The following is a 19,075-nucleotide window of genomic DNA, read 5'->3' as shown; positions in this document are numbered from 1 at the left end:
GGAATGCACAATATTGTTTTGGATGCCAGTCTGGGAAGAGACCTTGTTTCCCTGAAAAACATATTGTCATGTTGTTGGCAAAGATTAGCAAAGAGAAGCATTTGGCTAAGATTTGCCCCAATATCATGCCTTTTCATCAGTTTTATTCATGTATTTTTGATGTCTATCCCACCTTGTCCTCGGGGCACTGTGCAGGTAGCAACACATTTAAAATGCAGCACAGTGAAAGTGCCGAGTTGAATGCCCGCTTGCCATCTAAAAAACCATTGTAGAACAGATTAAAACAATCCTACATCTTCTTTGCCTACTTCTTTGTTTTTTTACATGCACTATTATAGAACAAAAACAGCGTCTGCAGATATTCTCAGAAATGGGCTTTGGTGACTTTGCACAGTTATGGGGAACTGCTGAGACCCTCTCTCTATTTCTGCTACGGCTCTTTGAACCAGGGTGCTGTAGTGGTTAGAGTGTGTTGCACTAGTACCTGGGAAATCAGGGTTCTAGTTTGGGTGACCTTGGGCCAATAACTGCTTCTCAGCCTAACTTACCACCCAGGGTTGTTGTGAGGATTAAATGAGGAGAGGGAGAACCATGTTTACTACCTTGAGTAACTTGGAGAAAAAGGTGGGCTATAAATGCAATAATTGGAATGTGACTGGTATCAGGAGCCAATGGTGTGTCATGGATAGGGATCTAAAGCTTGCCCCAGCCTTGAAGGGGAGCCCTTGACATATTATCCTCTATGGGCCCATTCCTGCACCCCACACCCACTCTATGAGCTTATCTGGTAGCAGCAGTGATCTTTCAATTGCTGCTGGGTGGCCACCATTTTATATCTCCCACAGTGGCCCCCAAGATGAAGTTGCTCCACAGCAATGTAGTAAGTTTAACATGGTGCCTTGTAGCCGCTTACTAAGGGTGGATCTCCCTCACCATTGGACCCTGCCAGGCCTCTGATTCCCCAGCAGTTGCCTGAAGATGCCAATTGCTAATGTTGGCCCCGAATCATAGCATAGTCCAACCTTGGATGAAAATAATCAAGACAACAATCAGATAGCATTTTTAGAGAAACATGGCACGATGCTCCTAGCCAGGAATTGGGAGATCTCTTGATCAGGATTGGCCCACTATGTTTCCTGCCAGAGTGGATCAGCAAATGATGCCCCCTATACAAGTCAAAGAGCATAGTACTCAAGGTAGCCAGGTTCTTATTCTTACACCCAAAAACATCCTACAAATGCCTCTTCCACGTCCTGGCTGTAAAAACACAGTGGAACCTCGGGTTGTGGATGTAATCCGTGATGGAGGTACATCCGTAACCCGCAGTGTTATGTTGACACACATGCGTGATGCGATTTGGTCTTCTGCGCATGTGTGAGCGGCGAAACCCGGAAGTATCCCTGAAAACACGTAACCCAAAGCATTTGTAACCCGAGGAACCACTGTACAGTAATAAATTCAGTGGCTACCAATTTGCTATTGAGAGGGGTATGTGCAAAGAAAGTCATCCCTGTTGCATTTTGTTGTTGTTGTTTAGTCCGTTAGTCGTGTCAGACTTTTTATGACTGCATGGATGAGAGCACGCCAGGCACTCCTGTCTTCCACTGCCTCCCGCAGTTTGGTCAAACTCATGTTAGTAGCTTCGAGAACACTGTCCAACCATCTTGTCCTCTTCTCTTTGTGCCCTCAATCTTTCCCAACATCATGGTCTCTTCCAGGGAGTCTTCTCTTCTCATGAGGTGGTCAAAGTATTGGAGCCTCAGCTTCAGAATCTGTCCTTCCAGTGAGCACTCAGGGCTGATTTCCTTCAGAATGGATAGGTTTGATCTTCTTGCAGTCCATGGGACTCTCAAGAGTCACACCCAACACCATAATTCAAAAGCATCAATTCTTTGGCGATCAGCCTTCTTTATAGTCCAGCTCTCACTTCCATACATCACTACTGGGAAAACCATAGCTTTAACGATACGGACCTTTGTCGGCAAGGTGATGTCTCCACTTTTTAAGATGCTGTCTAGGTTTGTCATCACTTTTCTCCCAAGAAGCAGGCGTCTTTTAATTTCGTGACTGCTGTCACCATCTGCATTGATCATGGAACCCAAGAAAGTAAAACCTCTCACTGCCTCCATTTCTTCCGCTTCTATTTGCCAGGAGGTGATGGGACCAGTGGCCATGATCTTCATTTTTTTTATTTTGAGCTTCAGACCATATTTTGCGCTCTTCTCTTAAGAGGTTCTTTAATTCCTCCTCACTTTCTGCCATCAAAGTTGTGTCATCTGCATATCTGAGGCTGTTCTGTTGCATTTTAGCAGTTACACAAATTTCCATGAAAGGGTCAGGCTTTGTGTCTTTTTTTTAAAAAAAATGACTTGTCTGTTTTTGTTCTTTTAAATAAATTGTTTACATATGTAGACGTTGTTCTGTTGGGACATGGTGCATTTTATTGTGCCACATTCTTGGCCTCATCGTTGTTAAAGCTAAGATTCTTCCCATTTTTCCTTTCCTAGTTTGGCTCATAAATGACTGGTATTTCAGAAATTCATTCTCAGGAAATAGCTCTGCTATATATGAAATGGTAGTGCTTGAACAGGAAAGAGAGATGGACTTATTCAGCCAACAGTTCATCCGGCTTTATTAAAACTATTTCCCCCTGGAATCAGAAGTGTGTTCTTTATCTCCTGGAGTTTTTACCTGCATTCTCCCCTTTGCCAAATACATTAGGATTGCGAGGGGTACCCCATGGCCAACTATTATTGTTTTAAGTATTTATATCCTGCCTTTTCCCCCAAGCTGGGATTGAAGGGATCTTACAACATTTTAAAACACCATTGTAAAATACAAAGTAATAAAAGCAAAAAAAAGTAAAATACTTAAAATTGTGTTGAAGCATTGGTCTGCCTAGTTCTGTCTGCTACAGCTGGGAGCCCACCCTCCAAGGTCTGTTCCCAGCTTCCTGTGGGTGCTGGGACCCCAGCAACATTACGTGTGTGCTACTATTGAATATGGCATTGCAAGGAATTCCAGCAAGGGTGAATTTTGCAGGAGCATCGTTCCCAGAAGCACTGACCATCTGTAACTTGAAAACAAAGCTTATCATTTCAGTGTGTGCTCACTGATCTGGATATAATAATATGTGCATTGCAATTTCCCTTCTTTCTCACAGGTACCACCATGGTGAAGCCAAAACTGAACAGAATGGATGCTATCGTCATTGTGTTGATGAAAACATTGAAAGGAGAAACCACTATTTGGATCTTGCAGGAATAGAAAACTATACGTCAAAATTTGGGCCAGGTATATTATGCATTTTCTATAATTTAGCTGCTCCCTAGAGAAGCTATTGTAATGATCTATATGTTTAATATCTCATTCTCTCTCTCTCTCTCTCTCTCACACATACACACACACACACACACAACATTTATTTATTTATTTATTTATTTATTTATTTATTTATTATTGGATTTCTCCTTTCCCCCCCTTTTTTTAGCTGTTTGTGTTTTAACTGTAATCCACCTTTAGTCCCTGTCAGGGCAAAAGTGGGATATAAATGCAATAATAATAAGAAGAATAATAATTTAGATGTCATCTATTCCGACCGTCCTTTTTATTGTTGTTAAAATTGGATCTTTAGACTTGTAGGTGCTCAAGTATGGTAACTGGAACCCAGTGAGAACTAAACTAAAATTTCCAACTCTATTGACCAAGTGTAAAAATGATCATTAATACAGCTGATAGGGAGCTGCTTTTAAACAAACAAACATTATTATTATTATTATTATTATTATTATTAAGCTCATCCTCTGTTTGGTACATTGGTTTATTTTACTTCAGCTGCTTCCTGCTTTTGTTGTCGTGTCAGTACTTGGAGCCTTAACATGACCAGGTGCTCTACTTCTTGTTTCTCAGGATCACCACCAGCGGCTCAAAAACACGACCCTCCCATCCGAGTCGCAAACCAAACAAGGTCCCGTTCCCACGAGCCAGAAATCTTCCACGCCCACCAGCGCAGATCGCCAGCAGCGGACCCCGGCCACATCAGTTTGATGGAAGCCTCCTACGCAAAGCTTGCAGAGATACAGCAGAGGCTGCGGAGCCAAGATGCGAGCAGGCATTTTGCCAAGTCTCCCAAAGCTCAGGGCAGAAATGCCTCTTCCGCCAACGCGGGGAGGGCCGTAAGGAGTAAGCCTGCCCAAGGGGCCTCCGTGCCGATGGCTTCCCCCACCACGCGGCTGGGCCCGAACCTCCCTTATCTCCCCATGCAGCCTCAACCAGCTTACAAGAAACACAAGCAGAGGGCCAAAGAGACTCACCAAGTCTGCAAAACCTTCCAGCCCCCTGGGACGGTTTTCGAAAAAGAGCATGTGAGAGACCTGCCCGCTGTCATCTTGTACGAAGGCCAAGTGGGGCAGATGATTCAGAGACACGAGCACCACCACCATCACGAGCACCACCACCACTATCACCACTTCTACCAGACATGAAATGGACCCCCTGCTGCCGTCCGTTAGTGAACCATCCCGATATGAAGGAGGCCTTTTTAGCTGCCACACTCGGGAAGAAAAGTGTTGTTCTTATTAACCTTGTTGCTACTCCATTAATATTCTGCTAGCACCCATCTTAGGAGTCATATGAAAACACTAAGATTAATAATAATAATAATAACCTAACACTATTTATATTATGTGGGACTGTGTAGCTTACTTTATTCATTTGTGGATTTAAAGTTTGGCTTGTACAAGAACACCCGTGCACAAGAGCAAACAGCCATGGCTATCATCACGAGCAGTGCTTGAATGCAGGTTGTCAATGCACTTTCGGCAAGGATCCCTTCCTCCACGGTAACTGGAAGAGATGCTGCAAAACAATAAGGCTATGACACCCAGCTTGTCCAATTCGTTGCCTCATTGCACACAAGCCCATCATCAGGGGAGCAATGTTCAAAGGTTCTGGACTCCGGGAATATAAACAGCTGCTACCTCTCGTATAATTCAGAACTTCTTAATGATTGTATTGTGCTATGTTGGGGTGGGGCTGGGGGGGTTGTTTTTATTTGATTGCATTCATGTAGCCTGTATATGTTTTACTCCTCACCTCCTTGCAAGCTATATCTTAATATTAATTATGTGGAAATAACTAACTATATTTGTCAACAGAGCTACGTTTTTCAACTTATTTCCCCACCCCCCCTTTTTTACCATTTTCTTTTTAAACAGACACCTTTACGGTCTGCTTTATATATTGGGTACTATTTAAACATATATTTTCTCTTTCTTATCGGCTGTTGTGTGTTGGAAAGCCATCATTAAGGAGCGTGTTCCATTGCAGCCTGGATAGGGGCTCTTCAGAGGATCTGTGGGGTCCTGGCACCAGAAGAGTGAAATAGGCCTCAGAGGCAAGGGGGTGTAGGTAGACTGCACCCATTTATCCCTGTTCACAGTCACCACTCTGAACAATAGCAAGAGGTTTGCACTCATTTGTAGCATTCCTCTCTTTCTCACTGTTGCAAAGGCTGCTTCTGTAACCCTCAGTGAATTGGATTTTCCCTTCTTGGGTGTCACCCTGTGATGACATCACAAGTTGGCTTGTTGCTGGCTTCAGCCAATCTCCTGTGGGTCTTCCTTCACCAAACACACACACACACACACAACTCTGCATATCAGATGCCTTCCTCTAAATTTGCTTTGGGCGCCATCTTGACAACAAAGGCATATAAGACAGCAATATTGTTACTCAGCTGGGGCATTACTAACCTTCACTTTTCAGCTTATAGTTTTCCTACACCTCCCCCCATATGTGTGTGTGTGCGCGCGCGCACACACACACACTCATTTAATTTTGTAGGTTGTGGATTTCTTCTTCTTTTGCTTGGTTCTTCTCCTTCATTTCCCACGTTGTTCTTTTAGAGAGAGAGAGTTGTGGACAGAATATTGCTTTTCTCACCTTTTAAATGTTGGCAAATATATATAAATATAAATATATATAAATATGAATATATTATATGAATATACACACTCTCAGGTACATTTTTTGTGTTTTATACAAATCTGTGGGTTGGTTTTTTTTAAAAAAAATTAACATTTTAATCTTAAAGCAGCGACTCTTTTGACATGCTCTTTGAACATACAAGTATGTGTGTTCCTTCACCCCACCCCAATCTCCCAGCTGCTTCTTGATTTTTGGTTCTGCAGCATCTACTACTTCTGCCTATTTCTTAAAAAAAAAAAAAAATCATCTGCCTTCTAGTCTCCCCCTCCACATTCCTATCATATGACCTCCACCCCATAAAGCAGGTTAAGTCATGATGTAAAAGGTCATGACTGTCTGTCAAAGGTAAACCTGGAGCAAGCATGGCCAAAGAGTTGTTAAGCTTGATTCCCTGCCCCCCCCCCCCCCCCGGGACCAGCAGCTAGAGAACACTGGGCCAAATTGGTTAAACCATGGTGCTGAGAATGCAAATGTTGCAAGTTCGATCCCTGTATGGAACAGCTGCATATTCTTGCATTGCAGGGGTTGGAATAGATTGTCCTCAGGGTATCTTCCAACTCTACAATTGTATGATTCTATAAAATCCTAAGAACAGAAGAGCCTGCTGGATCAGACTAGTGCCCTGTCTAGTCCAGCAACTTGTTCTCACGGTGGCCACCTACATTGCTGTGGGAAGCCAGCAAGCAAGACCAGAGCCCAACAGCACTCTGAGGCATACCCACCTCTGACAGTGGAGGCAGAAAATATACATTGTGGCTGGTAGCCATGGAGAACCTTATCCTCCATGAATTTTTCTGATCCTCTTTGAAAGCCATCATAGAATCATAGAGTTGGAAGAGACCACAAGGGCCATCGAGTCCAACCCCCTGCCAAGCAGGAAACACCCTCAGAGCACTCCTGACATATGGTTGTCAAGCCTCTGCTTAAAGACCTCCAAAGAAGGAGACTCCACCACACTCCTTGGCAGCAAAGTTGGCCACCATCACTAAAAACTGTCCTGAATCTTCCAACATTTAGCTTCATTGGATAAAAATCCAGCTACCCGAAGAGCTCTGGTTTCCTCACTCAGGGGCAAGAAGGCTACATGTAAAGGGGGGCATTATGAAGACAACCAGACTTGCTGTCTGTCTGGTGGCCCTTGGCTCACCACCCTCTACCCCTTCTCATTAACCCATTAGCATTCTTAAGCCTTCATCTCTCTTCTTCTACAGCAGCCTTCCCCAACCTAGTTCTCACCTACTGTTATTGAACTACAGCTCCCATCACACCTGACCATTAGCCATGCTGGCTGGGGCTGATGGGAGTTGTAGTCCAGAATATTTGGAGGAGGCTGCGGTACAGGAACTAGGATCAGACTAGACCTTCCCATCTGGCTCTGTTAACAGACAGCTCTCTCATCTTTTCTGCATAGCATCCATTGCCCCCACACAGATGAAGAGCTCCTCCCTGTGAGCAGCAACAGGAAACCCTCCTTGCCTCCCATGCGGGAACCAAAACACACAGGGAGCAAGTGGTGCATTTCAAAAGGAGGGACTCTGCCAAGGCTTCTGTTGCTGTTCCCATTGCAGTTAAGGAAGAAAGTTAAAGAGCTCCTTTGCCTATGGCCTTGACTCTCACTGGAGTAGATAAGGAGGTGAAGGCAATGCTGCTGGCCCTTCAGCACTTGGCCATCCCATTAAAAATAAGTTGTCAGGCAGAGCAGCAAAGGGAGGAGACCGTTTTAGGCTTCTGTGGCAATTTGGTGTTTACAAGAGAGCAAAGAATATTGAAGAAGGGGGTGCACAGTTTAGTGTGTGCCTTTTGCAGAAGCTACCAAAAGGAAGATCTTGGGGAGGGGTTGTTCTAGGGCTGCACTTCCCCTCTGGCCACAGTCCTTGGCCCCTTTACCAGTCAACAAGCTAGTAAGCCAGGACCCCTTTGTTGCATTGCAAGTTACAAGGAAGTCTCTGACCACACACACACACACAAACCAGTGTGGGATTTTTTTTTAAGCATTTACTTTTGCTTTTATCTTCTTTCAGTATTTGTGATTGTTGTTGTTTACAATATTGTGAGATGTTCTTCCATTTAAAAAAATACTGGGGAGCCCCAGCTCAAATTTTGATCAGTTCAAAATGGGATGTTCTGTTTGAAGAAGGAAGCATGATGTGTACAGTGACGACAAATACATTGAAGAGTCTGACTTGGTTGTGGCTAGTGATCAGAATTAACACTTGTTCATTAGTTCTACAACTCTTGTCTCAAAAAGAAAATCTAAGCAATGCTTTCCTCTTCCTTTTAAAACAAAACCAGCCATGTTTTACATGAGTGTTATTTTCCTTCTGTCAACATTTGGTCCAGTTATGTCTGGCGAGATCTTTTAAAGTGTGTTAATCTGCGTGACAGCTAGCCCATTTGGTTTATCCTTTGAATTTCTAAAGTTAAAAAAAAAAAGATTATTTATATGCTGAATTTTTTTTGTATAGAAAACTGGGGAGGGGAAAGTTGGTTAGAACAGTCTTTACTTAACCACTGAGTGTTCTAGTCTATTTGCTGCTTGTGTTATCAAACCCTTCCTTTCCTCCAATGTATATATAATTATGGACTACAAAAAAGAAAAAAAGGCATATCACATGCCTAGTAGAAGGAATAAGCTTATTTATATGATAGTGTTAAACAAAGTCTGATGTATTCAAGTGATTTTTGTTATACTGCATGCAACCCCACAAGTGTGACACATTCCATTGGAGAAAAGATGCCATGTCTTTAGGTTCTTAAGAAAGTGGTGTTTGTCATTTCTTTTCCTGTTTTCTTCCTATCTGTTGTATGTTTTCCACATACAATCAGGCAACTCCAACAATGCAGAAGAACATATCTCTCTTTGACTCAGAAGGAGGTAAAGAAATTGCATTAGCAATGGTTTTAGGAGTCTTTAAGCGGACACGGTGGCGCTGTGGTCTTAAACCACAGAGCCTAGGGCTTGCCGATCAGAAGGTTGGCGGGTCGAATCCCCGCGACAGGGTGAGCTCCCGTTGTTCGGTCCCAGCTCCTGTCCACCTAGCAGTTCGAAAGCACGTCAAAGTGCAGGTAGATAAATAGGTACCACTCTGGCGGGAAGGTAAACAGCATTTCGTGCGTTGCTCTGGTTCGCCAGAAGCGGCTTAGTCATGCTGGCCACATGGCCCGGAAGCTGTCTGAGGACAAACACCAGCTCCCTTGGCCTATAGAGCAAGATGAGCGTGCAACCCCAGAGTCGTCAGCGACTGGACCTAATGGTCACGGGTACCTTTACCTTTAAGCAACACTCCTCCCAATACCCCCTCCCTTCGGCAATCCGTTTTGTTCAGGAGAGAGTCATGGATGTGTTGGCTACAAGATTTTGTTGGATTAGTCCAAGCATTAGCAGTGTGTTTTGGGGTGGTGTTAATCTAACCTTTAAGATGTTTTTTTTTTTCCTGGATAAGCACCTTTTAAATCATTTTATAGGGGATTATATGTATGTGGTTAGGGGTAAAGGATAGAAATCAACTCAAGGTTGTGCAAGGAGAATGCCTCTCAAGGCTGGTTTTGTGTAGGTGCAAAATGGCAGTGGTATGATGTGAATGGTTAAATTTGCTCTTGACCAAAAGTAGCCAACACACAGGACAGTTGCCTAGTTCTCATTGTGGTGGTAGTGAGCTTGCTTTTGAGGTGCATTGTTTTAGATTGCCAGTTGGGGGTTCAAATGCCTGAAAGCTCTTCCATAAGATAAAAAAGAATTCCCTTGAACCTTGGCAGGTAGCATGCTGGGGAAAAGAAGGCTATGCTGGAACCATAAAGTTGCCAGAAGAGCCCTGCTGAATCAGACCAAAGGCCAGTCTAGTCCTACATTCCATTTCCCATTGTGACACCCGCCTCCCCTAATTGCCTTTGATAAGTCCACAAGCAGGGCAGCTATGCACCATCTAGGAAGAAAAACCACATTACAAAAAGATCACGAGGTGTCCTGAACCCCTGGCCGGCAAGTCAGTATGTCAAATCCCCAGTCCAGTTTTAATCCACGTGCCCAGTGTCCCACAGAGATCCTGGTGCATCCAAGTCAAGGTCCATCAACATGGGTAGTTGAGCAGGAACCTCAGTTCTGCCCTTTTTCACTGCCTGCTGATTGCAGCATCTGGGCTTGATGAGCCATATGACCCTCACCTGTTCCAAGCCTACTCCAGCTGAGGAATCACAAATCTAAAACTAGTTAGCCTCACCTGGCAGCTAAGGAGCTGGGCTGTCGGCCCTTGCCTACCTCAGCCTCCTGGAACACACCCCCCACTGCTCCCTACACTTCAAAGCCCACCATTTCATGGAGACAGGGGTCACTCTGGCTCTGTTGATGAGTCCTGCTGCTCTGGTTCCTGTGCACTGACCCCCATCCCTTCATCATCCTCCATTACCCTGTGAGTACTTCCTACACCAATCTTCTCCTTCCCCATTCCCAGCTTGCCCCAGTGTGTCCCAGTCCCGGCTACACCCCTCGCCAGGATCCTCTTCCTCCTCCCTGTTGACTTGCTTGTTTATGACACGGTGCAGATTTGCACAAAATGTGCATATGTCACATGTCCAGATGCAAATATTGAAAAATTCAAATAGGAATGAAATGGTAGAAAGACTGGCCAGGTGATCTGTATTCTCTCTAGGGACAGAGGTAGAGATTTGTTTGGGTTCACATTTAAAGGCAAAGTGAAATGCATACATCCTTCGAAATGCACACTCCTCTGATTTTGCTTTGCAGTTTTCCACCCACATAATGTGTACAAAAATGCACGTGCTTGGATAAAGTGTGTGTATGTGTGTTAATAAGAATTACATACAAAAATGCATTATATTGGGGGAAATTGTTTTGCACAATTGTGCACATTAGGGGAAACTGCATACAATAATGTGTATGTTAGGGGAAATTCATTTTAAGGCCATGAGGACTTAAAAAAAAAATCTGGTATGGAAATATGATGAAATGGACTTAAGAACTGAAAAATGAGAAACTGAAATGGGCAGATTCACCCATACCTAGTGCCTGCTAAGACTGCAGTCCAAGTGTTGATGAGCAGCTTCAAGGCCCCTGTACTCAGTGATTTATCTTTACCCAGGACTTTGACCAGAAAACTCTTCAAATACATGACAGTTTCAAACAGAGAACTGCTCTCTATAAAGGAGGACACACAACCATCCTAGTAATATCCCCATTGCTACAAGCGCCAAGCAAATAATATTCAATAGCCTATTACCTGTGGGTTACATAGAGTTATTGGTGTCACCACTGTGGGCTTCCTGGTTCCATGATAGGGCCTTTTCAGTGGAATGCCCTCCTGAGTGACATGCATCTGTCTCCCTCATTGCTGACTTTCAGGAGAAATCTTAAAAACATTCCTTTTTACCCAGGCATTTGATAGCAGACACTGTTCCTGACTGCCCCAAGATCACTGGTTGCTAATGTTCTTTAACTATTTAAAATGTTTTTAATGCTTTATCACTGCTGTGTTTGCCACCGTGGGTTCCTTCAAGAGGAAGGGCATAATATACACCAATAAATTATTATTAATATTTTAAAACCTCAATTTACGCTGTTAGTCACCTTTCTGCTAAACTAAAACATAACAAACAAGAGCCTGCTGGGTCAGGCCATTGGCTTATCTAGTCCAGCACCCTGTTCTCACAGTGGCCTGTGGGAAACTCACAGGTGGGACCCCTCCAGTGATTTCCAGCAACTGGTATTCAGAAGCATTGCTGCATCTAACAATGGAGGTAAAAAAACTTACAAATTGCCACTTTTCCTCTGTTGGGCAATTGCTCCACCCCCCTGACCATTTCGGATGACTTTTCCCACAGTTAGGTGTCTCCCTGACCTGCTAATATGTTCATATGTCTAAAGGGACTTTTTTTGTATGTGAGCCTCCACCTGTGGATTGAAGTGGTACATCCCAGACCAGCAATTGTAGTTAGGCAATTTTAAGACTGGATTTAATGATCTTACCAGGGGAGTGGGGATGAAACTGTGTATTGCATCACTTACTTAAACCAACCCTGCTGCATTTGAGGGTCATGCAGAGTGGGGGCCCCAAATACCAATCCTCATGACACCACTGGTTCAGACACAGGTTTTACCACCCAACTGGGAACTAAAGCTTTCCTTCTTTTGGATCAACTCAGTCAGGACATTGAACCTGCAAGCTTCCAATGGCACTGTAAGTTTTTCTGTCAGAAAAGATGGCAGCAAAATGGCTCCCAGGAACAGAAGGAGGGGGAGAAGGTTCACCTTTTTTCCAATCAATGGGTGTTTTGTTCTTGATCTCTGTAGAGCTAATCTTTCAAAGAATCTAAGGTGAATACTGAAGGAAATTAAACAGGGTGTCTTATGTGGGGGTTGGCTGGTTGAGATGTTTTGTTCACTTTCCAAAATGCAAACTATATCATGCTGAGATTTTGTGAAATGCAAATGAACTTTAGTAACATGGCATCAATGTGCTTTTTAAACAAACAAACAAAAACAAACTTATATCAGTTATGTAGAAACATACAGTATTTAAATACTGTCTTGCATTTGTATTAATGTGCATTAATTGTGAATAACAACATGTCATGTAGCACAGTTTATGTTTTGGGTTATTTTTTATTCACAGAACTCTTAAGCCTCCATAACATTTTTGTAAAAAAGGAAAAAGGAAAAAAAAGTTTGCTTTTCAGTATTTTGTATAGTTAATATAGATGGTTTTGACTAAATGCTTTATTTATTTAATAGCAAAACTGTGCCAAGAGAAACCCCTGTTAATTAAAAATTTTACTAGTTCAGACGTTTTCTTCCTTTTATTTTGTTAAGTTCAGCGTCGTCATTCCTCCAGTTCTCATTTCATTTTCGTTCATTTGTATTCTAGACTTTTTTTTAAAAAAAAAAGGAGAAGAATTGTTTTGGTCACATGGTTGAGGACCTTCACTAATGCTGCGGCAAACTCTTCTTATATTGTGGTTGTTACATTATTATTGGAGATTTGTTGGGAATGTAGGGGTTGCCCAAAAATCCAAGATGCATTGTGGGGTGGGGGTGGGGGTAGAGACAAAAGGCTGTTCAGGTCTGTATAAAATTTACAAGTGCTACTTTAGATATACAGGTGCAAATTTAGAAAGTTGCTTTACTTTAATTAGAAATAGACTGCATCTCACTACAGTGGGGGATACTTTGCCCACTTAGCCGGGTGCTAATAGGCAACATGTGCTTTCCTTTCATGAGACCCATCCATGCTATACATTTAAAGCAGTAACATAACCACTAAACAGACTTTCCCTAAATAATCATGTGGAATGTAGTTTCTTAAAGTTGCTGAGAGTTGTTAGAGGATCCTTATTCCCTTCAGAGAACTAAAGTTCCCAGGGTGGTTTAACCATCAATTCCTCTTCTCAGGGAAATCTGTGAGGGGAATAGGGTTTCCTAAGCAACTTTCAGCACCCTTAGCAAGCTACACTTCCCAGCTTTCTTTGTGGGGGCTTTGTGTGACTGTTCAAAGTGATAACCATAGTGTTTTGGTGCTGTTTACCTTTAAACCAGGCTTGGACTTGTCAGCCCATAAGATGGTGGGAGCAATGCAAACCTTGATTTCAGTTTTCAAAAAAGCCTGAGGCCTAGTCATGAACACCTCGAGAAGCAACCTGCCTCCCGAGTAGATGGAATCTTGATTTGATAACAGATTTCCCCAGATGGGGACAAACTTTTGATCGACCTAAAGTTTGGCCTTCTGGCATGATGGTTAGAAATATTCTAAGACAGGCCATGTTTATCAAGAGCAACCAAGGGAGGAGTCCCCCCCCCACTCCCCAATTCCAGGCCCCTGGGCCGAACTTAACATTTTAGATCTCTGTTTTCTAAAAAGTGTTTTTGTCTCCATGAAAGCACCACCTCCATTACTAATTCAGTTTCTGTATTGCTGCCCTGAGGGCACGACGAGCATTTGGCTGTGTTTTTCCTTGTTTCTTTGTCTCAGACCCTGAAGCAATAGTTTCCAAATTAGAGTGAATGTTAATTAGTTTCTTCAAATGACTGTGTGCAGTATCTACAATGCAATGGTGACTGTTGGCAAGGAAATTCTGGCCAGTGATCGAAATTGACTGTCAAGTTGGCTGGAAACACTCCTGGGTTGAAAAATAACTTGGCGGGGGTGAGGCTGGGCTTGCTGCTGGGTTTCATTCCTTAGAGTGGTCCTGTCTTTTCCCTGGATACAACCTTGACGGTTGGTAGAAATGTTGCAGAGTTGTTAGAAGGCCCTGATGAAACCCTGGATTATTTAATGTATGGATTAGATATTATTGGTCACTCTACCACACGTTTCACCAAACACCTGCTTCCTCCCTGCCTCCTGCAAGGAGGATACAGACAACCAACCAGTGGAACGTCCCCATTTTGGGCCATCTATATGGGCTCTTGCTTCCGTCTTTTTTTTTCCTTGGGAAACCATCAGTCTAAAAACATCCAGCATGAGGGCTAATCTGCACATACAGCAGAATCCCGACTGAACTGTTCTAGACCGAGAATTACATTTTTAAAATATCTGTGAAAACACTGCATTATATTTTGATCCTTATATATATTGGTGTGCTTTTTAATTATTGTTTTTATGATTATTTTATCTTACATATGTTAGCTGCCCTGAGATTCCTACAGAAGGAAGGGTGGGAAATAAGCACAGGGATAATAATAATAATAATAATAATAAGGAGTAGCATTCAAAAACAGAATCCCCAGCTGCAGCCTACCAACTGGTCCAGGGTTCTAATGCCTCATTCCGCTTATGTAAACACCAGCGGTAAAGTCAGATCTCTTCTGTAATCTTCTGTGCCTCAGATCTCTTCTGTAATCTTCTGTGCCTTCAAAACCTGCTTTTAAACAAAAGACTGCAATTATATTTTGAAATCTAAAATCTGGGTTCAAAGAAGCTTACAGCAATAAAACAAAAAAATGTACAATAAAAACCATAAAAAGTTAAAAGTTAATTGCTTGCAAGTTTCAACTTGCACCTGGAACTGTCGCATCAAATAAATATGCAGTTGGCTGCTGCCCCTTTATCAGCTCATTCTAATATAGTGTTAAGTATCACCTGATTGTGCCATTTGAAAATGTTTTATTTTGTGCAAGCACATCTTCTGTCCTTTTAAAATCGCATTTTGGGGTGCTTCCCAGTCCCCCACCAACATCAACTAAATGCATCTGCTGGATCAACAGCAACAAAAGCCATTTTCAAAAACATAACAGAGTGAAGGATTCCTCCCTCCCACCAATAGAAGCTTTGTACACATTCCACTTGTGCACTTCCACTGCTGGTTTCAGAAGCGGTGCACTCCGGACATTTGGTCACAATCCACACCTTTCCTGACATTTCTTACGAAATACAGCCAGCTTCAATCCAAATTCAGGAAAATAATGGCCTAGCTGCATTGTAAGCTGTCAAGGAGTACACAGCCAGAGTTAAGGTGTATATTAACGTCTTCATGCACATACGCACACCCAATTCTGATGTGAAATGTAGCTGCAACATTGGCAGAAGCAATTTAAGGGAGCTTGCAGATTTTGGGGAGGGGGAGGGGGATACGACAAGGAGGTGGGGGGGCAGGGGGGGAGATAAACCTTATTATGTTTCTTTGCCAAAGGAGAAAAGAAACGATATTGACTTAAATGTGGGGAATTTAAAAGGGGCCATATGTTCTCACTTTGTGCTTTGTTTCTAATAGATAGACAGAAATCTTTTGAAGTGTGGATTGGCTCAGTGGGGTGCAGGCTTCTGTAGAGAAAAGATGCTAAAAGGGAGGATGTGAGAGGGCATATGAAACTCTATTAGCCATGCAACAGCAGAGAGAGAAAGGCAAATCCAATGATAATGTACATCTGTTTCAGGGAGTTTATAAGCTTTGAACATTTTTTATGTGCTGATAAGTGGATCCTTTTCTTACCATAACTTAGAACTTCAAAGGAGATTGTGTGGATAATGCAAATTGCTGAAATATGAGATTTTCCTACAAAGAGGTTTTCCAAAAAAAGAAAAAAGAGAGAGAGAGGAAAGAATTAAGGCTAATTGATGCCACAGTCTTTTATGTGCAGTGTAAAAACTCGACAAAAATTGATTTTTTAATATTTTTTTAAAGGGCATTGACGGAAAATATATTGGAGGCTGTTTCCCTCTCTCTATCCACCCCCACCCTTTGTGGGCATGGTCTTTGGTTTGAAAGAGAGAAGCTTCTGTAAGTTGAACATTTGTCTTCCAATATCAGCGAAGCAATAATAATGTAGCATAAATTAAGAGACATAGCCTAGCTGTTAATGCTATCAAAGTCTGTCATGTCAGGGGAATGTTAAGAAACCACAAGTGGAAAGCAGCACGGAGTATGGAACGATCTTATCTGCTTCAGTCAACTGCCAATTTCATCTCCATAACAAGCCGCAGGATCACAGTATATTGCCATTGCTATTATCACCTGTCCGCTCTATCTGGATGCTGAACAGGAACAATTAACCTATGGAACTCACTGGCACAAGATGCTACGAAACCTCAGGTGTGAGTGGCTCATTGGTGTTTTTTGTTTTAAAGAGAAGTGGATGTACCCCTCCCAAACAAACCATTCCATCTATTCCCAATCTTTGGGGGCAAGGTGCCACCAAAACAGCACCACCCACACAAGAGGGAGCTATTTGCAGGTTTGCGGAAGTATAAAAATCCTAAAAGAGGCAACTCCCTGACACAGTTCAGTGAGAGCTGAACTTGCTCAGTGGTGATGGAATGCTGACTGTTGTGAGGAGTGGAAATGGAGTGCCTGGAATTGTGAACAGAGAACACAACCTACACTAAAAACGTTTTGTTGCAGGCCCCATTATCCAAAGCTAATAGCCATTACATCTGGCAATGAAATCCCATGTTCAAGGACAGCAAAAATTTCAATTATTCATTACTGGCAGCGGGGCAGAAAGACCGGACTTCAGGGGCAATGGTTAAGCATCTGAGAGCCACGCGGCATGACTTCTTGTCCCTTGGTTGGGACTTTGACTGCTTTGGATAGTCTTCCCTAGGGTTTTCTTGTTAGTTCTGACTAGCAGTGACTAGGTGAGATCTCTGTGTGACTTTCACAGGCCTGCTACCTTAGATGCTTTCCAAGTGGAACTGTCCAGGAGCAAACTCAGGACTTTTTCCAGGTGCTAAGCATCTGGTCGCTATGGAAAGGGGAGAATGTCAAGGACTGTATTTAGGTAGGGCTTTATTCCATCTCACCAACATTTCCTTTCCTGACAATTTCAACATTTTATGGGATCTTTTTGAAAGTTTAGCGATCATTTCCACCTTATTTTCCCCCAGAAAAACCTGGAAGATTGTGGGAGTGTTGCATCGTAATGTATGAGAAAAATTCCATAATTTAAAATTTAGCATGACGTTGATATATCCATCAAATGCCAGTTCCATAATGCAACAGGTGATGCAGTGAAAAAGGAACTTTAGAAGTTGAGACAGAAGTGCTGGGATTATAACCAGGAAAATGTAACGCTACAAACCCCACATCTGAATGAAGCCCTGCAGGCTTCCAATGATTTGTTTTCTAGTGGGAAGGAAGGTACCATAACTCAGTAGAAGAGAATCTGCCTTGAATCCAGAAAGGCTGTGAATGAGTCCTTGCCGTTATGGAAAAACTGGGTTAGGTGGATTGATAGACTATGAAACTAAGTCAGTTTCATAGAGTTGACAAATCTGTCATTGGAAATTCAGAATCAACTCCTACCAGCATGGTTCAGTAGGATACTTTTCTTCTTCTGACTCCCATCTTGAGCTATGGTGAGCTTCACCTGCAAGGTTTTACTGGAGTTGGGAGAGTGGTTTACTGAAGCATCAGCTACTTCATAGATGGTGTGAAGCAAGCTGGTGATGTCCGAGAATCAAGGATGAAGCAAGCAGAGGGAGACAAATGTGTTAAGAACAGAAATAAGGAGGTGCTTTTTCCCCGCTCAGAGAAAATCACCTCTTACTTCATTCACAGACATTTTCTCTTGTTAGCCATTGACAACTCCGCAACAATGCATTAACTTTCTGTGATATCATGCAATAATTCCCATATCTGAATGCACCCAAGATGAATCAGGGTGCTCCACTTGGAAAGCATTATATACTACTAGTAGTAATTCATTTATTTATACCCCGCCTTTTTGCCTGACAGGCCTCAAGGCAATTTACACATCATGTCTGTGGATGCATAGATGCCATACATTTACAGCACATGGCTTCCCCCAAATTATCCTAGGAACTGTAGATTAAGGGTGCCAGTTCTGTGAGGGGTAAACTATAGTTCCATTGTGCCTTCAATGTATTGTATGTACACAGCCTCTATGTGCATCTATCCACACCAGTAACTAATGACAGGCCCTTTTCATCTCGGCTGGATCGTGGAGATGGGATGTGAAACCAATGTACGAAGCAGAGCACTAAAGCGTTCTTCTTGCTGAAATGACGATGTCATCAGGCTAAAGAGAGAGAGAGAGAAGCGGAGAATCATGCCGGCTAATTAGATTCCCAAATGGCAGCTCATGCAGACTGGAAATAGCAGGCCCTTCTGTTTATTTGATTTCCTCAGTTCCACAGACATTGCTTTGATCAAAATAATGAGCGGAGTAGTTTATCTGAGGGGCTGCCAGAGGCATGTAGCACACCTTGGGATGCCACACATTGGCAACTGCCACCTGTCAATGCCACCTGAGTGGTGCTGAAGAAGGCCTGGTGTGAAAGCCCTTCCATGCGTCTGCTTTCTTCACGTGCCAGTTCACATGTTAATGTTGGCATGCCAGTGACTGATGGCCCAGGTGGGTCCACAGCTGAAGTGGTGGGACTGCATATGACTGGGCCATTGTGCATGGTAAGCACATGTAAGTGTATGAAGAACTTTGCCAAGATAAGGACTTCCTGTGTGGACTTTGTCCTGTATATATCAGACCCGTGAGACACATTTGCATAGGCTAATTTTTATATATAGGCACAAATTTAAGGAGACTTTCAGAGGGCAGAAAAGCAAAACCTGGTCTTGGTCTCAAGACCTATGGTGAACTATGAAATGCTAAGACAGAGGT

The 19,075-nt window shown here is 42.9% G+C and overlaps 1 protein-coding gene across 3 annotated transcripts in view; it reads left to right on the top strand.

The window, feature by feature from the left end:
• Positions 1-12,783, top strand: part of NKD1 (NKD inhibitor of WNT signaling pathway 1) — a 125,059-nt gene extending 112,276 nt beyond the window's left edge. For all 3 annotated transcript variants that reach the window (XM_081015548.1, XM_081015547.1, XM_081015549.1), the window contains 2 exons: positions 3,164-3,294; positions 3,910-12,783. In XM_081015548.1, coding sequence (XP_080871674.1) covers positions 3,164-3,294; positions 3,910-4,484 — 706 coding nt within the window. In that variant the 3' untranslated portion in view covers positions 4,485-12,783. The remainder of the gene's footprint in view (positions 1-3,163; positions 3,295-3,909) is intronic.
• The last annotated feature ends 6,292 nt before the right edge of the window (positions 12,784-19,075 follow it).

This window comes from Podarcis pityusensis (genome assembly GCF_964106645.2).
Source record: "Podarcis pityusensis genome assembly, chromosome: 8".
Taxonomy (NCBI): Eukaryota; Metazoa; Chordata; class Lepidosauria; order Squamata; family Lacertidae; genus Podarcis; species Podarcis pityusensis.
Note: the sequence above shows the minus strand (reverse complement) of the source record. Positions and strands in the feature narration are given on the sequence as shown.